General features: G+C 47.3%; 1 protein-coding gene across 6 annotated transcripts in view; it reads left to right on the top strand.

The window, feature by feature from the left end:
• Positions 1-25,259, top strand: part of HPS5 (HPS5 biogenesis of lysosomal organelles complex 2 subunit 2) — a 379,294-nt gene that overhangs the window by 258,623 nt on the left and 95,412 nt on the right. For all 6 annotated transcript variants that reach the window (XR_003941938.1, XM_030201106.1, XM_030201107.1 and 3 more), the window contains one exon: positions 8,235-8,306. Coding sequence is in view for 5 of the 6 variants with exons in the window: in XM_030201106.1 (XP_030056966.1) it covers positions 8,235-8,306 (72 nt within the window). In the remaining variant the exon portion in view is untranslated. The remainder of the gene's footprint in view (positions 1-8,234; positions 8,307-25,259) is intronic.

Below are 25,259 nucleotides of genomic sequence, written 5' to 3'. Positions count from 1 at the left end.
TTTTCCTAGGGGAAAACCCGGTGCCCCCCTTATAGCCATCTGCAGGTAGTATTTTCCCGGGAAAATGTTTTTCCTTATTTGCAACCAGGTGTTTAATATATGTTGGAGGCTCACCGGGGCCCTCCCTATCGCATCTAATAACTCCTTCCCCGAGCTCCATAGAATATCGCTCAAATATCTGGTGCCCATCCACGCTCTTTCCCAGTGCAGCCATTTTTTGGTATTCTGCGGGGCCCACTCCGTTAAGACTCTAAGCTGCGCTGCCTGGTAATATAAGTAAAAATTGGGGACTCCCATGCCACCTGTAGCTGGGCTTTGATACATCATGCTTCTACGTACCCTAGGTGGTCTTTTCCTCCAGATGTAGGCAAACATTTTTTTTATTTAGTTGTTGAAAAAAAGCCCGAGGAATCGGTAATGGGAGTGCCAAGAAACAAGTACAGTAATTTCGGCAGGAGCATCATTTTTATGGCATGGATTCTACCCGTCCATGATATGGTGAGTCCCTCCCATCTATCCAAGTCTTCAAACATCTCCTTTATCTTTTTTGGAAAATTCTCCTGATATAAATTCTCTATTCTAGGGGTTATCATTATTCCCAAGTATCTTATTGCTTTGGTTGCCCAGTGGAATGGATACAGTTCCTTCAACATCTTAGCTTCTCTTTGAGGCATGGTGTGGTGATATTAAGTATCTCCGATTTGTTTGCATTAATTTTAAAACCCGATAGCTTCCCATATTCCATTAATATATCCATAACCTGTTGGAGTGACCTTTTGGGTTGAGTCAATGTCATCAAAATGTCGTCGGCAAAGAGCATAATTTTATGCTCTTGTAGGCCTCTGACCACCCCCCTTATAGTCTCATGATCTCTGATCCTCTGAGCCAATAGCTCAATTGAGAGTACGAACAGCAGGGGCGACACCGCACAGCCCTGTCTTGTTCCTCTCCCAAGGCTTAACATTTTAGTGTGGGACCCATTAATTTTTAGTGTTGCCAAGGGGCTAGTATATAGTAAGCGCAGCCAGCTCAAGATTCTCCCCTCTAGTCCTATCTTTTCCAAGACTGCAAATAAAAAGGGCCATTCCATGCGGTCAAAAGCCTTTTCCGCGTCCACCGAGAAGAGAACGACCGACTCCCATTCATCCGTGGCCTGCTGGTTTACATGTAACAGGCATCGGATGTTGTCAAATGTCTGCCTGGTCATTATGTATTATTGCCAATAATTTGGTAAAGATTTTATAGTCGATATTTAACGGTGATATAGGCCTGTATGACCCACAGTGCAAGGGGTCTTTGCCCGGCTTCTGGATCAGAACTACCTCGACCACTCTCCAGGAGTAAGGCAATTCTCCTATTTCATCAAAGGAGGTAATCACCTTCAGCAGCAGCGGTGCTAGCCACTTGGCATAAAGTTTATAAAAGCGCGCAGGGAAGCCATCGGGCCCAGGTGCTTTGTTAGTGAGCAAGTTCGCTATCACCTTCTCTAACTCCTCAATTGTTATGGGATTAGACAGAGATTCTACCACTTCCTCTGAAAGTTCTGGAAGCTTTACCTCCTGTAAATATTGTACTATATCCTCCTGCGTTGGCTCCTGCTCCGATTTATATGTTTGGGCATAATCCCAAAACATTGTCTGTATCCCCTCTTCATGGGTGACTAGCTGCCCCGTGGTGGTGGTATATACGCCAGAGATATAATTTCGCTGGGACTGCTTTTTTAATTTATGTGCTAACAGTCTACTGGCTCTATTCCCAAACTCAAAGCGTTCTTGCTGTACCTGCTGCATCTGTACTGCTATCTCTGCCAGCTGTATGTCATTTAGCTGAGCTCTGTATTGTAGATCTTGCAATTTCTTTTTATCTGTTGGGTTTGCTTTATGTGCCCGTTCACTGGTCTCTATTTTCCCTCTATTTCATCCTCTTTTTCTGCTTGACCCTTGTTAATATGGGCCTGAAGGGCGATAAGTTGGCCTCTCAGTACTGCTTTCATTCCCTCCCATACACTCGCTGGGTGTACCTCTCCCATGTCGTTAAACTTTATATACTCGGCGATATATTTTTCAATCTCGATTACATTTTGTGGATTTAATAATATGGCTTCATTTAATCTCCACCCTTTCCGCCCTTTCTGCTTAATACCTGGTTGCAGAGTCAGCACTACCAACGAGTGATCCGACCAACTACATGGTTCAATCTTCACCTGAATTATTCTACCTCTTACCGTCACATCACCCAGCCAGTAATCTATTCTCGAATAGGTATTGTGTTTAGGGGCATAGTGAGTGAAATCTCCCCCCCCCCCCCCCCCCCCCCCCCCCCATGGTCTTCCCGCCAAAGATCCATCAGCCCCCACCGTGCTAACCAAGCTTTAAAGGCCGCCCTGTCACCCCTGGCATATCGCACAGCCCCGCCTGAGTTGTCCAGACGGGGATCAACCGTCAGGTTAAGGTCTCCCCCCACTATCAATTGGCCCTTGACATGCTTCTGTAGAACCTGCTCCAGTTCCTCCAAGAATAGCTTTTGACCATCATTAGGTGCATAAATACATAACATAGTATAATACACATTGTGCAAAGAGACTCCCAACAGTAAATATCTGCCCATTTTATCCTTCACTGTATTATGCACTACCCAGGGTTGCGATCTGGATAACGCAATCTGAGCCCCCTTCTGTTTTTTGTTCTCAGTGGTGGAAGCGCAGTGCATCATTGGATAGTGCTTGTGTCTGACTAGATGTTCATGTTTTCTTTTAAGATGTGTCTCCTGAAGAAACACCACATCCGCTTTTTGGCGTATCATTTCCCTAAACACCTGCTGCCTTTTTTGCGGGGTATTCAGCCCTCGCACATTTATAGTAACATTTAAGCATAATAATGTATTGATATATTGACTACGGTTTCTGTACCCATACCCAGTGCTGAGGTGGTTCTCTTTACCCCCCTCCCAAACATCCCTTTCTCCTTCCCCCCCCCCCCCCCCCCAGGCCAAAGCCTCTTCCCCCCCTCAGTACTTCCTCCCCCCATTCCCTTCCCTTACCCTCTAACCATAGCACCTTTGCCAGAATCCGGTCGGTGCTTTAGCAGAGGAATGTGACCCCCCTTGCCCCTAATCAAGCATTATGTCTTTCAAATTATAGTCCTTGTCTATTAACCATATTGCAAACAAAGAATTTGGGAAAAGGTCCCATATCAACTATTTAACCAAAGTCAATCACCAACCAACAAACCAACTCAGCTTGCCATTGCTGGGGTCTCTGCAGGGCTGCCACAATATCGCCATGTCTCCCAGCCGAGCACTCCGAATAACCTCAGGTGGCTCTGGGGCGTTTTTCAGGTGAGACGCCCTGCTGATTTCTGGCGCTGCAGGCGACTGTGTCCCACCCGTTGCCATTTCAGATGGGTTCTCGGTCCAGCTGCTGGCTGGGATGTCCTTGCTGTAGAAGGCGTGGCCATCTGCGGTTCCCCCTGGAGTATTTCTTGTGCTTCTGCCACCAATTTAATTTGGTGTTGCTTGCCATCTTTGTAAAATACGAGCGCAAATGGGTGTCTCCACCTGTATCGAATCCCCATTTCTCTGAATTTAGCTGTTACCGGCTTTAGATCCGCTGTGTGCTTCAAGGTGGCAGCCGCCAGATCCTGGTAGATTTCCACCTGATAGGAGTCCCATTTGAAGTTGTTTGCTCATCTCGCTGCAGTTAGCACTCGCTCTTTCAATTTAAAATCTTGAAAGCAAACTATTATGTCTTTTGAGAGATTTCTTCTGTAGCCCCCAGAGCCCGATGCGCTCGTTCTAGGATAATTTTCTCTGGTGGAACCGGCTCATCCGTATCCACTAGCAGTGAGCTTGCAATTTGTTGGGCCACTGATTCACTATTTTGGTACGTTGGAGGCCACGAAAACGGAGTTTATTGCGTCTGCTCCTATTTTCAAGATCTTCAAGCTTATCTGAAATTAGCTGCTGCCCCAGGCACTCATCAGCCATCTGCCTTTCTAGGGATCCGAGTGTCTCTGTATGTTCCTCAGTTCGGCCCTCCGCCTCCTCCATTCTGTGTCCTAGCTCAGAAATCTCACCTCTTAAGTCAGCTCCCAGGGTTGCGAGCTCAGATCGCATCGCTTTTTAATCTGATCGGATTTCTTGTATCCAGGCGCATAACTCCGGCTGCTACAGGTTCTCCTCGGTCCTGCATTAGAAAAAGGTCCCCTGAGGGCTGCAGTTCCGCCATTGCCTGCTCCACGCTAGCTTCATCCGCTCGGGCTGCCATGTTTTTTTTCGTCCTGTCTTGCTCAAATGTGAATTGTGACAGGTCAACCGGCTCCACCCGCTTCTGCATGCTCGCCCTGGGATCTCACCAGTCTGCTATTACTCTCGCTGGTCTCAGTTGGTGCCGCTTATATCTGAGGATCGCCAAATCGCTATTTATTGCTGTGGGCGCTCGGGAGAACGGCGATTAGGCTACCATGCTCTCCGATGACGTCACCATTTTTGACTGTTTTCACCTTCTTTAGTTTTATACATACCATAATAGTAATACAAGCTACAGAGATATGGGAACCGGTCAGGGAAACTTTTAGCGCGGCTAATTAAAAACTGGGGGGGGCCTAGGTCAGTTGCAGCACTTAAGGACCCGCAAGGGAAAATAATTTCAGATCAGAAAGGCATCGGGAAAATGTTCACCGATTACTTTGCTAATCTATACTCGGTAGAGCAGGGGCCGGTAAATAGGCACCTTTCTGAGTACCTTAAGAAAGCAGGCCTGGCTCAGATATCCCAGGAAGGGCAAGAAGGGCTAAACAGTCCAATAACACTGTTAGAGGTACAGAAGGTAGTTAAATCCTTAAAACGGTACTCAGCGCCAGGACCAGACGGATATTCTGGGGAATACTATAAAATGTTGCCCCCAGATGCATTAGCATCCCTGCTGGAATATCTTGAAGAGATAGTGGGAGCTGGGGAATTTCCTTTGCATACAAATGCGGCGCTTATTACAATGATCCCCAAACCTGGAAAGCCGGCAGATGAGGTGGGCTCTTATAGGCCAATTTCACTGCTAAATTTAGACGTGAAGTTGTTAGCTAAGATTCTGGCAGAGAGACTGGCCCAGTGGTTACCTACACTTATAGGCCCGGAACAGGTGGGGTTCGTGCGGAGGCGACAGACAACACATAATGTTAGGAAGCTACTACTCGCAATAGCCTCATGTCATAACAAGGGAGAGCCTGCAATGGTGATAAGTTTGGACGCGGAGAAGGCCTTTGACCTTGTAAGGTGGGACTTCCTATTTGCAACATTAGAGAAAATGGGCATACAGGGCTGGTTTGTGCAGGCGGTTAAGGCACTATACCGCAACCCAAAGGCGAAGGTGATAGTGAATGGGATCAGTGAAGAGGAGTTTGTAATTGAGAGGGGGACAAGGCAGGGTTGCCCGTTGTCGCCCTTGCTCTTTATACTGGCGCTGGAACCACTGTTGAGAGTGGTGAAAGCTACAAAGCAAATTGAGGGTGTAAAGATGGCAACACATGAGGTGAAGATCTTAGCATACGCAGATGATCTGATGGTAACTTTAACAAATCCAGATCAATCGTTAGAAGTACTGCTGGAGAGTATAGATCAATATGGTCAGATATCAGGGTTCAAACTAAACAAAGCCAAGTCCTACGTTCTTACATTGGGCCCAGAGACGCCATCAGTCGCGGGTGGGACTATGTCACTGCAGAGAGCGACAGAAACAATTAAATACTTAGGAGTACATATTCCCTCAGACCTCACAAAACTATATGAACAAAACATACGTCGAATAGTTAAAGATACTGAGTTAAGTTTAGCAACATGGGCCTCTTTGCCGCTTTCCCTGAGGGGAAGAATAGCACTATACAACATGGTGATCGTTCCTAGATGGCTGTATGTGCTGCAGACAATACCAGTATATTTAAAAAGATCAGATGAGAAAAAATTAAATACACTGACACAGCGATTCCTATGGCGGGGAAAGAGGGCACGCTTACCAATAGAAACGTTGCAGATCCCGGTGGAGTATGGGGGGTTGGGACTGCTTAGCATAAGATATTTCAACGTGGCTTGCGGGTTAAGACACATAAATGATTGGTTCAGAGCCACTCAAGAATACTCCAATACAGACCTAGAGTTACAATTAACACCAGGGGTGCATTTTAGTAATTATTTACACGGGACCGGAGTCAGTATTCCAGCTGTATTGGGGGAAACTGGTATCATGCAGACGGCCAGAGCAGCGTGGAAATGGGTCTGCCGTATGCACCGGTTCGACCCAAAAGTAACACCATTCCTCCCTATATGTGATAATGTGGCGTTTGTCCCAGGGCAGTTGTACTCAGTCTTTCGCAGGTGGGAGAAAAAGGGAATAAAGTATGTATTGCAAGTGGTTACAGAGGAGGGACGCATTAAACCCTTCTCAGTTTTGAAAGAGGAATTTACATTGTCAGATACAGAGTTTTTTCATTATGCTCAGCTAAAACATTATGTGGCATCATTGCGTTGGGAGCACCTGGCGGAAGATGTTCAGGAGGAGCTCTCAGCAGCCCTTTCACTGGGATCACAACAGAAAGTGCCTTTGTCCTTTTACCATAGGCACATCAGAGACACAATGCCAGAACCAAACTATAAAAAATTGGAGACGGACTGGCAACAGGACTTAAAAGTTAATATAACATCAGAAATAATTAAGACATTTGTTTTGTCCATTTCCAGGCGCTCGGTCTGGGTGGGACATTGGGAACAACAATATAAGTTTGCTTTTCGTCTTTATATACCACCTCGACGAGCTTTTTACATGGGACTCTCGCCATGGGGAGAATGCCCTAAGTGCAGATCAGAAGGTGCAACACTGGGCCACATGTTTTGGTCCTGCCAAGGAATAAACAGATTTTGGAAAGTATTGACACAGAACATATCCACATTATGGCAGCAACAGTGGGAGTGTGAGCCATTGTTATTATTTGGTCAATTTAAAATCAGACACCCGATTCCAAAAGGATATAAAAGCTTCATCAACAAAGCGGTGGTGGTCGCTAGACAAGTCATACTGAAAGAATGGCTGACGCACAAAATTCCCACAGTACAGCAGTGGCGCATGCAGATGATACATTTGATGCGTATGGAAAAAATAGGAGTAAAAGACATGAATTCGACTGCAGGCGAAGAATTACAACAGATATGGTCCCCCTTCTGGAATACTTTGACAGCACCAGCCAGGAGCTACCTCCTGAATATATAGACTCTAAAGCATGGACGAGAGGGAGGGAGGGAGGGTTAGGGAGGTAGGTAGGAGATGGGGAGGGTTGGTACTAGGGGGGATGAGGAGTGAAGGGGTAGGTAACAAGGAAGGGGGGGGAGGGGGGGGAAAAAGAAACGTGTATAGGTAAAGGAATAGATAAGTTAAGATATGAGATAAAGTTGTATTATCGTTACAAGAATAAAATGTAGAATGGTGGCAAAGGGAGGGGGGGATGGGGAGAAAAAGATAAAAGACGAGAATATCCATAATTGGTTTACTTAGTGAGATAATTGTTAAATTGATGTTTTATTGATTATCTGTAAAATACTGACAATTGTCAAACTGAAGTTGATATGTTCTAATAAAAACAGAATTAAACATACATACCATAATAGTAATGAACTTCACTTCTAAGCCAGTACATGTGAATTATGATCTTGGTCTCTCAAGTAACTTTTCTTTGTGCCAACGAGAGCTGCTTTCTGGAGTTCAAAACATGTTGTGTATAGGCAACTTATCCAAGTGCATTTGGAAATTTCTTTTCAATCAGGTCTGTAGACCCCTATTTTTGTATCTTTCTGCCACGTTTTCTTTAGTCTGACTGCATCTCTTAATTGAGGGTCTTCTGCCTCTCCACCCGATTAATAGAATAATTGCTTGGACGCCTCTATTATAATCGGTGCCATTCTTGTGGTGGTCTCTGTTAACAATACATCTGGCTTCCTTGCATCCAGCTTTTTATCAGTTGGAATAGGGATGTCCTAAGAGATGCTGCTGGTTCTCTGCCAGGTCACTGACTTAGAAACTTTTTGAACTGGTATCCTTTTTTTTTTCCCCCTCGTTACTGTTGGAGTGGAAGGTGGAGGTATCACTGGCCCCTGACCTGGTATTTTAATGCTTTCTACCAGAGCTAACACATATATTGTTTCTTCAAATTCTGGTTTGCTCTATCACAGATACATTTTCTGATCTTCTTCTTCAGAGTGGAACAGCAGACCAAACCTCCAGAAGAAGACAGGCTCCAAGAGCTCAAGACTGTGACAGCAGAGACAGTGTAAGTTTGGATTATTTGAAAGTCTGTCTGTGTGATCCCTCTAGTGTTAGCTTCATTGTCTGTACTTATAATTCAGAGTTATTCTGTATGTGTATATAAATATGTAGTAGCAGAAGCACTTTGGGGCCGATATTAAGACCGCAGGAAGGAGTTCAGCTGTTGGCAGTCAGCCTGGATATTCAATGCTGGGTTATTTCTGGTGATCGGCATTGAATATGCGGTTTATTTTTAGCTGGTTTAAAGCTAACCAGCTAAGTCAATATTTGAAGATAGCTGGCTAACTTTAAACTAGCTAAAGATATACCTGCTATTTCCATATCATCAAGCTGATCAATCCATAGACTGGTGGGTTGTGTCCATCTACCAGCAGGTGGAGATAGAGAGCAAACTTTTGCCTCCCTATATGTGGTCATGTGCTGCTGGAAACTCCCCAGTATGTTCTCTATCTCAGCAGGTGGTGGTCACACACAGCAGCAGCTCTGGCTAGGCCTCCAAGCCTAATCCTTAGGTTTTGTTGAGGCCTGGGGTTGAGGGCTCTTTTGAGCAAGTGCAAACCTGGTGGTGCCAGGTCCCTCCTTTTCTCCCCCCTCCCGCTGGCTCCGTTTAAAAAAAAAATATATATATATTTTTAAACGTCTTTAAAGGCGTTTAATTCGACGTTTCTTTAAACGTTCATTGCAGCTACTCACTGGGACACCAGTTCGTTACAGCTCTGAGCGGCAAGCAGGTAATTTTACCTTTTTATAGCGGGCAGGGGGTTCCCCGATTCTTCTCCTCGTGGCAATGGCGTCGGAGGGCGAGGGCGCAAAGGGTCGCTCCCCGGATCGCTGGAGCGCTTCTAGAGGGGATGCGGGGGTTTTACAACCTGATTCGCCCTTGATGGGTGATAGTTTAGTGACCGATGAATGTCCCGGTCGTTCCTCCGGCATGGCGGTTTTTTCCCGCCATAAACGCCCATCCCCCGCTCCTCGCCTCCGCCATCTTGGCCGGCCACGCGGCTCGGACGGCTTCTTCGGGGCCGCCCTTGAGGTGGGAGACATTAATGCCATGAACGCCCTTAATTTGGGCGACGGCACAAAAGCGGCTAAAGTTAAGCGCCGTTCTTCCCGCGCGGCTCCTTCACGGAGTTTCGCGCCGGACGCCATTTTGGATGCGCAGCATGTCTCTCCCCCGCTATTGCGAGCGCCGGTTGAGAGTGCGTCTAGGGCTGTTGCCCAGGCTGCGGAAGTGCACAGTCTGGGGGGTTTCTCCCCCGAGTTTGTTTTGCTGCTGCATCAGGCTTTCCTCATGCAAAACGCTGCCCCTGCTCCCTCTTCTGATAAAGAGGTTGAGGTTCCCAGAGGTAAACGCCCTCGGGTTGATTTCCAGGCCTTGGAGGACTTTTGTCTCCTCCGATGTAGATGAGGGCAGCGTGTCTGAGGTCTCCCAACGATCCTTTGCGGATTCCTTGGAGGAGATAGATCCCCGCTCGGCTGGAGCGGATGACCCCTCTGCAGCGCGGCTTTTTAGCCCAGAGGATTTGCCCAACCTGTTGTTACAGGCCATGGACACTTTGAAGATTTCCTCTCCGGAGGACGTCTCTCCCTCAGCCCCTGTTGGCTCTGCCATTATGCTGGGGACGAAGCGCCCGCCTAGAACCTTCCACGTGCATGATGCCATGCACACCTTAATTGCGGCTCAATGGGATGTCCCGGAAACGAGCCTTTAAAGTGGCTAGGGCTATGTCCCGCCTCTATCCTTTGGCTGTGAGTGAACGTGAGGCCTATCTGTGGCCTACCGTGGATTCTTTAATCACTGCGGTGACTAAGAAAACGGCGTTGCCGGTGGAAGGTGGCACGGCCATAAAGGACGCCCAAGACAGAAGATTGGAGGCGGCCTTAAGGTCGTCCTTTGAGGCAGCTGCTTTAAGTTTGCAGGCCTCAGTTTGCGGCTCCTATGTGGCCAGGGCGTGCCGGACTATGGTGCAGCGGGCTTCCCCCTCGGATCATTCCTTGAGGGCTGATTGGCCGGCCCTGGAATCGGGCTTAGCCTATTTGGCAGACTTGCTGTATGATGTCTGGAGAGCCTCAGCTAAAGGCATGGCTCAGACAGTCTCTGCGCGGCGGTGGCTTTGGCTGAAACATTGGTCTGCTGACCACGCCTCTAAATCCCGCCTGGCTAGATTGCCTTTTAAAGGCAAGCTGCTCTTTGGGGTCGAGCTGGACAAAATCGTGACCGATCTCGGCACGTCTAAGGGCAAGAAATTACCAGAGGTCAGGGCTCGGGTTAGTACTCGTCCCGATACCTCCAGAGGACGGTTGCAGGAAGCCCATCGGTACCGCCCGGGCAAGTCGGGTTCCTCTGCCCCCTCTTCCTTCAAGAGGAATTTCTCCCCCAAGCAGCATTCCTTTCGCAGAGACCGCCGTCCCGGAGGTGCTCCCTCCGGTCCTCCCCCAGGGTCTCGTACCCAATGACGGGGCCTTGGTCCACGCCCCAGTGCAGATTGGAGGACGGCTGTCCTCATTTCTGGGCGAGTGGACCACTATAACTTCAGACGCGTGGGTGCTGGAAGTCATCAGAGACGGCTACAAGCTAGAGTTCTGCCAACCCTTAAGAGACGGGTTTGTACTCTCTCCCTGCAAGTCTCCGGTCAAGCTGTGGTAGTGCAGCAGACCTTGGACAACCTGATCCGCCGGGGTGCGGTCGTTCCGGTGCCAAAAAATCAGATTGGCAAGGGACGTTACTCCATTTCCTTTGTGGTTCCAAAGAAAGGAGGTTCTGTCCGGCCTATCCTCGACCTCAAAGGGGTCAATCGGGCCTGGAAGTGAGGCACTTTCGCATGGAGACTCTCCGCTCTGTTATAGCGGCAGTGAAGGCAGGAGAGTTCTTGGCTTCCTTGGACATCAAGGAAGCGTACCTGCATATTCCCATCTGGCCTCCTCTCCAACGCTTTCTGCGTTTTACAGTCCTGAGACGACACTTCCAGTTCAGAGCCCTCCCTTTCGGGTTGGCTACTGCTCCGCGGACCTTTTCCAAAGTAATGGGGGTCATAGCAGCCTTCCTGCTAAAGGAAGGAGTACAAGTCCATCCTTATCTGGACGACTGGTTGATCCGAGCCCCCTCTTATGCAGAGTGCGGCAAAGCTATGGACCGGGTAATTGCTCTTTTGAGCTCCCTGGGATGGATCATCAACTGGAAGAAGAGCCAGCTGCGCCCGACTCAGTCCCTGGTGTATCTGGAAGTTCGATTCGACACTCAAGTGGGCAGAGTGTTCCTGCCAGACAATCGGATTGTCAAGCTTCAGGCTCAGGTGGACTAGTTCCTAGTAGCCTCTCCTATTCGGGCTTGGGACTACGTGCAGCTGTTGGGCTCTATGACGGCCACAATGGAAGTAGTGCCCTGGGCCAGGGCTCATATGAGACCACTACAGCTATCTCTGCTGCTGCGCTGGACTCTGATGTCGGAGGATTATGCTGTGCGCCTTCCCGTGGACCCAGCAGTGCGCAAGGCGCTGAGCTGGTGGACGCAGACAGACAAGTTGTCTGCAGGATTGCCTCTGGTGACCCCGGAGTGGATTGTCGTCACGACAGACGCCTCTTTGATGGGCTGGGGAGCCCACTGCTTGGGAAGGACAGCGCAGGGGCTCTAGTCTCCTGCAGAGGCAAGTGGTCTATCAACCTCCTGGAACTCAGAGCCATTCGGTTGGTGTTATTGGAGTTCATCCCGGTACTGGTGTTGAAGCCTGTACGGGTCCTGTCGGACAATGCCACGGCTGTGGCCTATATCAACCGCCAGGGAGGTACCAAGAGCGCCCCTCTAGCCAAGGAGGCTATGAGTCTTTGCCAGTGGGCGGAAGCGAACCTGGAGCAGCTTTCAGCGGCCCACATTGCCGGAGTCATGAATGTCAAGGCGGACTTTCTCAGTCGCCATACCTTGGAGCCCGGAGAGTGGCAACTATCTGCTCAGGCGTTCTTGGACATCACGAAGCGCTGGGGCCAGCCGAGCCTAGATCTGATGGCGTCATCGGCCAATGGCCAAGTGCCGCGCTTTTTCAGCAGAGGACGGGACCCTCGATCCCTGGGAGTAGATGCTCTTCTCCAACAGTGACCGACACAAGAGCTCCTCTATGTGTTCCCGCCCTGGCCCATGTTGGGCAGGGTGCTAGACCGGGTGGCAAAGCATCCCGGCAGGGTAATCCTGGTGGGTCCGGATTGGCCCAGACGTCCCTGGTATGCGGACTTGTTCAGGCTCTCAGTCGACGATCCTCTGCGGCTGTCAGTGGAGCAGGGCCTGTTACATCAGGGTCCCGTGGTGATGGAGGATCCCTCTCCCTTTGGTCTTACGGCCTGGCTATTGAGCGGCAGCGTCTGAGGAAGAAGGGCTTCTCAGACAAGGTCATCGCCACTATGCTGAGAGCGAGGAAGCGCTCTACTTCTACTGCTTACGCCAGGGTTTGGCGTATCTTTGCAGCATGGTGTGAAGCAGGCTCACTTTCTCCCTTCACTGCTCCAATTTCTTCAGTGTTGGCGTTCCTGCAAGAAGGTCTGGAGAAAGGCCTGTCGCTCAGTTCCCTTAAAGTCCAGGTAGCGGCTCTGGCTTGCTTCAGGGGCCGCCTGAAGGGTGTTTCCCTGGCTTCGCAGCCAGATGTGGTGCGCTTTCTCAAGGGAGTTAATCACCTGCGCCCTCCTCTGCACTCAGTGGTGCCTGCGTGGAATCTCAACCTGGTGCTAAGAGCATTGCAGAAGCCGCCTTTGGAACCCTTGTCGAGGGCATCTCTGAAAGACCTGACGTTGAAAGCAGTCTTTTTGGTGGCTATCACTTCAGCCAGAAGAGTTTCCGAGCTCCAGGCGCTCTCATGTCGAGAGCCTTTTCTGCAGTTCACTGAGGCAGGAGTGACTATTCGCACAGTGCCTTCCTTCCTGCCCAAGATTGGTTCTCGCTTCCATGTGAATCAGCAGCTCTGTCTCCCTTCCTTTCGTAGGGAGGACTACCCAGAGGAGTACTCTGCTCTTAAATATCTGGATGTGAGACGAGTCATCATCAGATACTTGGAAGTGACCAATGATTTCCGGAAATCGGATCATCTGTTTGTCCTGTTTGCAGGTCCTCGTAAGGGTCTGCAGGCTGCTAAGCCTACAGTGGCAAGATGGGTCAAGGAAGCCATTGCAGCGGCTTATGTGGCCGCGGGGAAGGTGCCGCCTATCCAGCTGAAGGCTCACTCCACGAGAGCTCAGGCGGCCTCGATGGCAGAGGCCGGATCCGTCTCCTTGGAAGAGATATGCAAGGCGGCAACTTGGGCTTCGGCTCATACATTCTCCAAGCATTACCGTTTGACTGTGGCTGCACGGGCGGAGGCCCGGTTTGGAGCTTCAGTGTTGAGGTCAGGGATTTCTATGTCCCGCCCTGGGTGAGTACTGCTTCGGTACATCCCACCAGTCTATGGATTGATCAGCTTGATGATATGGAAGGTAAAATTATGTATAATCATACCTGATAATTTTCTTTCCATTAATCATAGCTGATCAATCCATAGCCCCTCCCAGATATCTGTACTGTTTATATTCTGGTTGAATTTTAGGTTCAAGTTTAGCCTTCAGTTACTTCAGGAGGACTTCGTGTTCAAGTTCTTCTTTCACTTGGATTCTTCAAGAGTTGAGACGAGTTTGTGTTACAGTGAGCTGCTGCATTCCTCTCCCCTCCGTTTTACGGGGCTGGATTGAGACATAAATTCTGCCGGCACTCCCTCCCGCTTCGTGCGGCTGTAGGGCAGCTTTGTACCCCTCCCGCTTCGGCGGTGTTAGGGTCAGTCAGCTCCTCTTGCGGTTGCAGGATAAGCCAGATCCCCCCGCATCGGCGGGTGTGGTGTCCCTCCCCCGCTCCGCGGGGATGAGCTGGACGGATTCCCCTCCCCCACTTGTGTGGGGATGAGCTGGGTTAATTCCCCTCCCCCGTTTCGGCGGTGGTGAGCTGGGCAGAGTGTCCCTTCGTGGGTGTAATTCTCTAAGTGCTGAGTCCTGCGGATGGAGCTTTGATATCGACATACTGAGGAGTTTCCGGCAGCACATGACCACATATAGGGAGGCAAAAGTTTGCTCTCTATCTCCACCTGCTGGTAGATGGACACAACCCACCAGTCTATGGATTGATCAGCTATGATTAATGGAAAGAAAATTATCAGGTATGATTATACATAATTTTACCTTAAGCGGCCTGATGTGGCTACTTGAATTAAATGTTATTGCGCGATATAGCCAGTTAGCTCCTAGGCACTAACCGGGGATATTCAGCAGAGGATAATCGGCTATCCCCGCTCAATATTGCCAGATAGCCAGTTAAGTGCTGTTCCTGGCCAGTTAAATGGTTTTGAGTATCAGGGAGTTTGTGTCTGCAGATGGGGTACCTTACCACACTCTCTCCTGCATCTCCTGCCACCCCTGTCCAAACTGTGGAAATGCTGGTGGAGATTCTCACTACCCACCTCCTCACCCGGCTAGACTGACCATGACCTTGGCACCCTATCTTCAAGTGTGGCAGAGGTTACTATCTCTCACCAGTGAAGACTAGTTGGAAATGTCCATGGGATTCACACACCACTTCTGCAAGTGCTGGTGGAGGTTTCCAATACCTCCATCCCACCAGTGAAGACTGACTGACTGTGGCCATGGCACTGTCACAGTAAGTGTCCACTTTAGTCTGCTGACCGATATGTTGTTGTCTCTGCAAGTTCTGGTGGAGATTTCTTCCTTCCTGCTAGTGAAAACCAAATAGGATTGCAGCACTACCTCTACAAGAGCCAGCGGGAGTCTTTCTTCCCCACCCCCACCCCAACTGTGAAAGAGTGAGCCAGACTGTGGGTTTGAAATTGCTGGCTCTCACCGGCTCTCATATAAATATCTTTCTTTTTTAGGCAGGATTGAGAGAGAGCAAATAAATGCTGGGAGAGGATGGGGTAGAAAGAGAGTGAGTTGAGTGCTTGCGAGTGGGAGGAAGAGTAGAAAGAGTGAGTGAATGTGGGGATGGGGGCTGTATTGATTTCCCAATGGCATAGTAAGGCACAGGTTCCTTCACTGGGCTTCAGTGGGAGCATGCTATCCAAATTAAATCTAAATTTTTTTGCAGAGACAGGACTCCAAGATGACATTTTTCAAAGACATTTAACCCAGATAAATTGTGATCAGTATGCACAAGGTTCCCAACCTGCATTCCTTTAGCCACGTTAAAAGGGGTGCACATGCGGAATGAGATTTTTAGGAGGTGTAAAGGCCATGTGTACTTTTCTTTCAAAAATTTGCCTATTCCTAGTTTTCTTTGAAAATGGCCTAACCAATTCATAGTTTGCATCCAAGAAGGTTACTGAAAATTGTCCCTTTAAAGAGTTCAGTACTGTAGTAGTAGAAGTATCATTGGTGCTTCAAGGTGTATACAGTACACTTGAGAAACGGCCCCTACTCCTGGGAGCTTAAACTCTAGTCAGAACAGTAAGACAAACTACACAACAAGAAAGAAAGAAGTTCCGAGTTACAATGGGATCATAATGATAGGGATTATCGTAGGGCTTTAGCTGTGATTTAACTGAAGAAGGTTGCATAAAGCTGTAAGAGTTGAGGTATCGGGAGCTAATTTAAGGTATCAATCAGTGGAACGGGTGATGGTGGTTTTTTTTTTTTGTATTACTATTGTGAATAATTTGTCTGCATCTTATATCCACTACAGATGAGCATAGGGCAAAAAATATTGTTTTCATTTTCTTTTTTTCCCCCGATTTTTCAGTTGGTTTCACACATTCGTTTTAAATTTTTTAACACACACTGAAACGTGCTAATAATCTTAATGCATGTTAATTCATATGTTAAGATGCATTTAAATAGATTTAGCACACACTAACTGAATGTGTATTAAAGAGTGCACATCCCTGCAGTCCGTGTTTATAAATCCAGGCTCCCCTCAGCTCCTGCCTGTCTCAATAACCACCTCATTCCCTACGCCCTCCTCCAGTGTCTCCACTCGGCTGACAATCTTTTGGTCCTATCCTCCCTATCCCAACTCTGTGTCTCTATCTCTCGACATTCTGCATTCCGCTGTGTTGGTCCTAAGCTCTGGAATGACCACCAATACTCATCAGGAATCAACCCTTTCTCCCTGCCTTTAAACAAGCTCTGAAGACTCATTTCTTTTCTATCTTTTTCTCTGCTTCTGGTCTGGTTAATTTTAATGTCTACTACTGACTCTTTTCTCATATGATGGTTTTGTAAACCGCTTAGTTGACTATTGGGCTCATTTTCAAAACAGAAAAACGTCTAAAAAGTGGCATAAAGCAGCATTTGGTCGTTTTTCTAACAAAAACTTTCAAAACCTATTTTTAGACGTTTTTCTTTGAAGTCCATCAGAGGTGCGTCCAAATCTCAAGGAGGCATATCAGGGGCGTGTTCAGGGCGGTACTTGGGCATTCCTGAGACTTAGACGTTTTTCAACTATAATGGAAGAAAACAAAAACATCCAGGAATAAAACTAAGACGTTTTGAGCTAGACCTGTTTTTATAACAAATAAGGCATGGGCACATGATCGCCATGGCTGGTAGCAGAAGCAAACTGTGCTAGCTCCAGGAACTTCCCTGCTGAATTCAAATTAACCTGCTTATCGCCTGACAAATCTGACCTGAATTTCACGCTGGGACTTAACAATGAGGGGCGTTCAAAAAGGACTAGAGAGAACTCTGTATGGCCTTGAAGCAGCTGTGTAGGGAGCGAGACAAGCTCCGGACAGTGGACTCTAAGATAGCGGATTCATGTGGCACCTCGAGCCCTCGGGAACAGAATGTGGACAGCCGAGTTGGTGGTGGAGGAAGTGATAGATTCCAAGCTGTAAACCTTGCTAGATAGAACCGAAGAGGCTCACGAACGCTTGGACAGCATGTGTTTGGAACTTGATGCAGGTCTGAGCAGAACCTCAACACTGGAGGAGCAGATGCAAAGTTTGGCTGGCGAACAAAGTCGTTTAGAGAAAAAGGTGGCAGATTTAGAGAGCAAGATAGATGATTTGGAAAACCATTCAGATGCCATAACCTGTGATTAGTTGGTCTACCCGAGTCGGTTGGGGTATTGGACCTCGTGGGATTTCTAGAGACATGGTTACCGTTGGATGCCTCGTTGGATGCCTCGTTTTCGGATTGAACAGGCTCACAGATTGGGTCCCTTGAATTCCTCGAGAGATAAAGCCACAAGTGGTGATTCTAAAGATCTTGAATTACACACACAAGCAAATGATCCTACGTGTCACTCGAGGAGGAACAACATTAAAACATCAAAATGTCAAGGTACTGTGCTTTCAAGACTACTCAAGTTCAGCAGCAAAGGAAGGCTTTTGGATCGGTCTGTTCTGCTTTAAGATTAATATTCACTTTGCCTTACTCTATCCGGCAAAACTCAGGGTCACCCATGAAGGTAAAACTTCACTATTTACCACACTGGGAGAGGCTCTTACTTTTGTGCAATCTCCGCCTCGGATTTCCTCCTCGCCGGATGCAGCACCAGGAGACACATGAAGTGCCACAAGTGTGGAGTTTATAACTTTGGACAATTCTGCTCATGGATAACGATTTCCTCAGAGAGAACCTGGACTAACGCTTGCTTTCGATGCATCATTTTTTTTTTTTAGAGAATCTCCACTGTTCATCTTTGTAGCTTGTCATATTTTCACCTTCTCTCCTACCCCCTTTTTTTTTTCTTAATGAATATTGTCATGACTGGCAGAATGCAGATTTGTAATGCTGGTATTTATTACAAAGACAGATTTGAACTTGTCTGGAAGGAGAGACGACACCACAACATTAAGAGGTCAGGACGTTGTATTCTCAAGCTCAGCGACAAAGGAAAATTTTGCTTTGATATGTACTGCCTTATTTAGGAAGGAAACTCGCTTTTCTTAAGGTATCCGATAACATCAGGATCATTTGTGGGGGTGGTTGCACCTCTGCCTCAGATTTTTCTCTTCATTGGAGGCAGATTCAAGAGACAAATGTAATTCCACATAGGTGGGACATATAACCATAGTATTTTGGATGTGGTGGGTTGACGTGCATTGACTGCCAATCTAAATAGTCTGGTTTTTGGTTAAAGATATTCTATGTGTAATTTCTTTATTGACGAGGAAAAGAAAACGGGGGAAAAAAAGTCTCAAAATACATGCTATCAAATGTCGAATGATACAAGGTGATAAGGCTCAATACAAGCATAATACACACAAAGAAAAGCATCCTTCGTGATACTTTTAGGTTTTTTTTGTTTTCCTCCCCCCACCTCCCTCCCCCCAAGTCCCCTTAGTAAGACAACATAAGTGTAACAACATCCCAATTAATATGAGCAATGTATCAAAAACGTTAACAAAACCGTGTAAGAAACAACAGATCTACAGTGAACCCCATCCCTACCCCCCCCCCCCCCCCCGATTCTCATAAACAGCTCCTTCCCCTTGAACTTCCATCCCCCCCCCCCCCCCCCCCCACAAAAACAAAATCCTCTACCAATCCCTGTACAACAAAATCCAAAATATACCATCCCGAGGGATTCCTCCTTCTGGTATTATCTTCTAACGCTTATATAGGGAGGGCCTAAGACTGTATGGTCACCCTAACATATGAAAAAGAGAACCCCCCCCCCCCCACCCAAAACAAAGGTGAGGGAACCAAAGCATATATTCATTGATCCATTTAAGAACCATTCACAAAGTCTGATTATTAATGAGTAGGCTGCGAGCTCGTGGAGAGAGACCCTGAACATAGGGCTCCCAAATCATCCAAAACCACTTTTTCCTCTTTACCATGAGTGAGGCAGCTCGAGACTCCCAAGTACATAATTGATGAAGCGCATTACGCCAGTGCCAAAAGTTAGGAGCATCTCTCAAACACCAATTCTGTAAAATACACTTCACACCTATCCTGCACACCTTATCATAAAATAATGCTGCCTTTTGGTCAAAAGAGATCTATATTGTGTTAACCTCAACAAAAGGCTGCAGGGAGAAAAATCCGGAGGCAAAGAAAACATTTCAGTAAACATTACAATATTGTTCCAAAATCCTGTATTGTCGGACAAGTCTAAAATGCATGAGAGAGGATGGACTCTAGTATTCCACAGGCCTCACATCGTAAAGAAAGGGCACTTCCTGCATGAAACGCCTGCCTCGAAGAAAAGTAAACCCTCGTTATCATAAGGAATATACTTTCTCTGTGTCAAGCATTGTAAAAAATCTGAGGTACCAATCTTAACATAGTCAAAATCGCTGCCTCCCCCACATGTTCACCTTATTCCTCTGTCCACCTGGCTGGTATGTTACCATAATCTTTCCGGGACATCAGGAGTATTAAAGCTTTAGCAAAATAAGCCACCGACATGCGGGTTACCTGAGAGGAAGTAAAAAAGGGTTGCAACCTAGTGACTACCACCAATGTACAACCATTGCGTAAAAGATGTGACACACAGTGCGAAACTTGCTTGTACGCATAACAGTTTCCAGAATGAAGGGGAAGTGAGTCTACCACATTCCAATAAGATTTAAGGGATCCATTCTCATTCAACAAATCCGCGACACACATATCCCTGTTGACCCCAAATCCGCAATACCGGAGAGTCCATCCCTGGTTGGAAATCCAAATTCCCTTCCAAAGGCAAAAGATCTGTATAGTAAGGTGAACTATTCCAAAATTTAAGTAATGTGTACACCAAGCAATCTTCATAGATTTTAACAAGATATTGTGACGCACAGCCAAAGACAAATCTTCCCTTCGAGCATGGAGTAAATAATGAGGGTGTAGAGGATGAAACAATGCCACTTCCATGGACCACAGAGTATAAACTTCAGATTCCAAAACTCAGTCTCGTAGATGGCGAAAAAGACACGCTATATTATATTGATTAAGATTGGGAAGTCCCAAACCTCCTGTAGACCATGACCCATACAATAACTCCAAACGGAGTTTTGATTTTTTTTTCCCATTCCAAATGAATCGACACACCATACGGTTCAGAGCCTTAATATCCTTTTCCATAATCCATAAGGGAAGTTGTTGGAGCACATATAGCCATCTTGGGAACAGAGACATACGATAAAGACTAATTGTCCCATGTAAAGACAGCGGTAGAGTGCCATATTCTCAGCTGTTGCTCTGTAATCTGCATCAAATGTCTAATATTTAAAGAATATAGTTCCCCGGGGTCAGCCAGCAATTGGATGCCTAAATATTTAAAATAATCATCAGCCCATGACAGAGGAAAACAGCCTCCCCAGTTCCTATGAGCTTCAGGCGTAGTTGGCAATGCTTCTGACTTGCCCTTATTCAACCCGAATCCCGAGAATTCCCCATGTTCCTGAAAGCTTTCCAGTAAGTTGGGTAATGACATTCGAGGTGACGTAATATGCACTAGAAAGTCATCCGCGTATGCCGATATTTTAACTCTTACCCCCGTATCAATGGATCAAGAGTCAATACAAACAACAATGGGGATAAAGGGCAGCCTTGTCGTGTCCCTCTGCCTACTGAAAAAGGTACGGAAAGAAACCCATTAACCAACAATGCTGCTTTCGGATCACTGTATAGCACTTGTACTGCATCAAAAAATCTGCTTGAATACCATATCTCTCAAGAACTGTCTCCGAATAACATTTAAAATTTGCACTCTGGTGCATAAAATTCTCTATGGTGAAACCCCTGCGTATATAGACACCCGTGTCAGCTTACCACCTCGAAACGCTCACAGATCAGCTCACTTGTACTTAAATCTGCATTACCCAATCTATAGTGGCCTCAAGTATAAAACCACCTACGCCTCCACCTTTTCCTATATTAGCGCACAACTGTGGAATGGTCTACCTAAATTTGTGAAAATTACCCCTGATCATCTGACCTTCAAAAAATATCTTAAGACCTTCTTATTTGGAAAAGCTTACGCTCAAGACCCGCCCTGCATCTCTTCCTATTGAATTCAATTTCTCTTTCTGCATTTCCCCAGCTTTGCTATTACTCTCTAGTCTCTTTCACTTCAATGTCATTGACTGTTTGTTGTAGAATTGATGTATGATTTCTGTAGATTACTGTAAGCCACATTGAGCCTGCCCATGGGTTGGAAAATGTGGGATATAAATGCTCTAAATAAATAAATAAACTTTAAACAAAAAGGGCCATGCCACTCTATCGAAGGCTTTTTCTGCATCAAAGCTAGTAAGAAGCGTATCTTCCTTCACCTTCCTTGCAGCTTCTAGGGATGCCAAAATCTGCCTGATATTTTTTTCCCCATTTATTTTTATTAACCTTTTTTGGATACAAATGATTATCATCCATCATATATGTACAGCAGTAAATTGAACTTCAACAATTATAATAACGTCCCCTCCCCCTTCCCCCCTCCCTCCCATTACTCTGCCAAAGACATCAATGACGTGCCAATCGGGCAGGTAAGATACAATCATGCCCCGAGCCATCACAGCAGTGTAATTATCAGTCTGGGGGCCTCTAAATCAACCCCATTTTTCAGTCTCCATGTGGAATACTTGTCCCATGGTTAGTAAAATTGTATGATTTGTCCATTCCTTATTGCCGTCATTTTGGGCATTTGATACAAATAATCCATTTTGTGGACCACTTTTACCAATGGTGGCATAAGAGGGCCGACACCAAAGTGATTTCTCCTGCTACCAGCCACACTGACGCAAGGCGGTGTATTATTGGTTGGACTCCTATTGGACGAAAGTGTAAAAGGCAGGTCAATGCTTTCATAGGGTATTGCACATCTGTAATTTGTACCCAGGGCCGTGCCTAGGGTCTCTGGTGCCCCCCTGCAGACTTTCAGTTGGCGCCCCCCCCCCCCCCCCTCCGTCTAGCAGAGCAGGAACAGAAGGGAGCAGGCAAGTAAGCCGAACCTTAGGAAAAAATAGCACTGTATGTATCCCTCATTGATAAGTCTCTGACTCTAAAGTTTAGCAATTTCATTAAAGCAAAATGTATTTTCATAACACTTCAAAGATTTCCAACTCAAAATAGGAATGCTAATTCAAAATGTGAGCAAAGTCCTCTTAGTTTCCAAAGATTCTTTTTCTAATCTCCTTTGCACCAAAGGATATAATTCAGATCAAACATTTATCTCTGATCAACTATCTCAGATCAAATATTTATTTCAGATCAAATATTAAGGTTTCCTTGCTTACAGTCACTTAAATCTACCTAGCCTTTATATAGCTTATAGGATTTAAACACTCTTAAACTTAAATTCACCCTTTTCTATTCTTCATAAACTTCAAGTAATCCTGAAATATTCAGATCCTTTTCTCACTAGAGAAACCTCAAACTTCAATCTCCACCAACCTCTTTGCATTCATATTTTCTCATTTACCACATAATCAGACACTCTTTTATAATTTCAGTCAACACACACAGGAACTCACAGCTGCATGTCTCTCTTGGCCAAACCGACGGTCAGTTGCTGTCTCACTCTGTTCCCTTCCCACCAGATTTCTAACAGAAGCTGATTATCCAATCAGAGAGCTCTATTTGAATTCCACTGGGAATTTTTAGTCAAAAACACTAGATAAACCCTTCGTTTTTGGACCAAACTTCACACTTTTGATCAGAGCCATGACCTAACATTAAGGCTGTAAACATTCCATCATTTTTATCCATAAATATGCAAATGAGAACCTCCCAAAAATGGACTAATTTGCATATGGTTTAAACAAATCTGAGCATATGACAACCAAGTACAGACTCCCAGCACCTGAATTCTGCAATTAGATTTAAAGCAAATTCTTTTAAAACTTATTTTTAGCACTTTTAAAATTTCAGGTTCTCTTTAATTTGAATGTTGTTCAAGCTCTGAAGCTCACCCTGAGTGAGGAGTTATCGCCAAACCAAAGCATATATAGCAATCTGGTTGCATTCTCTCAAATAACTTGAAGAGCCTGTCTGCCTCAGTGAATACTGCTGCGTTGCTTTCACTTCCGGTTTCGCAACTCCAGGTAAAAGATTTTGCAAGTGAGCGGAAGGCAGGAATGGCAGGGCAGCAGCGCCCCTCGAAGGCAGGTGCCCCCCCTGCCTTGCTTACCCCGCTTACCGCATTGGCACGGCCCTGTTTGTACCAATATGTTCAGTAGTTCAGACCAGTAGGCCTGTGCTTTATGGCATGTCCACCATATGTGGAACATATCTCCTTTCTCCATACAACCCCTCCAGCAATGACTCCCCCCCCCCATGTCCATACATTTTTGCAGTCCTGTTAGGTGTAAGATACCAGCGATATAACATTTTATATCCATTCTCCATCAAAGCGCTGGATATCGATACCTTTAACATGTAGCCTATATCTCTTTCCCATTGCTTGGGCTCATAGCTTGTCTGTAAATCTTTTTCTCCGAGGACAAGCAGGCTGCTTGTTCTCACAATTGGGGTGACGTCCACGGCAGCCCCCAGGATCGGAAGATCTTCCTAGCAACAAAAGTTTGCTGGCTCTCGCGTGATCTGTGCGCATCGCGCATGCACAACCATCTTCCCACCCGAACGCGAGCGTGCCCGCTAGTCTCTCTTTTTCCGCGGTCAGAACGGACGTGCTTGCTTGTTCTCTCCCCAAGAGAGGCCCCCGTCGCGTTCTTCGCGTGGTTTTCGTGCCTTTTCGGCCATCTTCTTCATGTGTTCCTATTTAAAAAAAAAAAAAGAAATAGGTTCCGCCTCGTTTTAGAACTTTTTCCCTGTAAGTTTCCTTTTTTCTTGCGTCAGCGGCTTTTTTCGCCGCCCATAGGGGTTTTTCCCCTGTTTTGGTGCCCCTTTTTCCGGCATCATCGCTTTTGACCTCGCCGGCGCGATTTTTCCGCCCATGTCTTCGAAGCCTGCCAGCGGCTTCAAAAAGTGCACTTGGCCGATCTCGCTCACTAATAGGCACGTTTTGTGTCTTCAGTGTCTCGGGGCTGGTCATCGCCCTAATGCCTGTACTTTGTGCCTCCAGCTCAAGAAGAGGACCCAGGCAGCGAGATTGGCTCAGTGGAGCATCCTGTTCGGAGCCTCGTCCGGTCTTTCGACGTCGACTGAGCCAGCGGTACCGAGGTCATCGCCGGTATCGATGTCGGCATCGGAAGGAGCATTGACGTCCGGAGCGCAGGTGATGGCTGTCCAGAGATCCCAAGCTGGCAGCAGTGAGCCATTGAGTAGGTCTCTGCCTGCCTCGAGGGCTCCTGCGGTGCAAGCCCCCCCGGGACAGACCACTTTCGGACCCAGCTGGATTCGACGTAGTCCTGTACCGATGCCGTGTTTCGCGCGAAGGCGAAGAAGCACCGTCATCGGTCACCTTCCCGTCATGGTACCGAGAGCTCCGGGACACCGAGGGATTCGGTGCCCGTGAAGCGTCGACGCCGGGAGGACCACTCGCCCTCCATACAAGAGGTGTCGATGCACTCTGCTCCGGACAGCCTTGTACTGCCTCCGCGCTCCAGACAGGTTCTCAGCTTGTCGCCGGTACCGGCCCCACTGCCTTGCTCGATAGCCACTCTGGACGAGCGCCTCAGAGCCATACTTCCATAGATTCTGGAAGGGCTGCTTCGACCTTCTGCTCTGGTGCCGGCGGTGCCATCAAGAGATGTGGCAGTTGGCTCTCCGCCCGTGGTGCAGACTGCGACGCCGGTACCGCTTGCGGCATCGGTGTCTGCAGCCACCCAGGAGGACTCCCCGCCGACGTCGTTGGAGGGAGCTTCGCCGCCGCCGGTGCGGGAGTCTTCTCGGCATCGCCATAGAGGACCGGGTTCCTTGGCGTCGAGACGGGCTCGGCTTCGGACTGAAGTTCATGAACTTGTGTCCGATACCGACGGTGAGGCCTCGTGGGAGGAGGAGGAGGAGGAGGACACCAGGCATGTCTCTGACGAGGAGTCTTGTGGTCTTCCTTCCGATCCCACTCCTTCACCTGAGAGAAAGCTTTCTCCCCCTGAGAGTCTGTTTTTCTCCT

This window comes from Microcaecilia unicolor, chromosome 4 (genome assembly GCF_901765095.1).
Source record: "Microcaecilia unicolor chromosome 4, aMicUni1.1, whole genome shotgun sequence".
Lineage (NCBI taxonomy): Eukaryota > Metazoa > Chordata > Amphibia > Gymnophiona > Siphonopidae > Microcaecilia > Microcaecilia unicolor.
The sequence above is the reverse complement of the archived record's forward strand: the minus strand, read 5'-3'. Positions and strand labels throughout refer to the sequence as shown.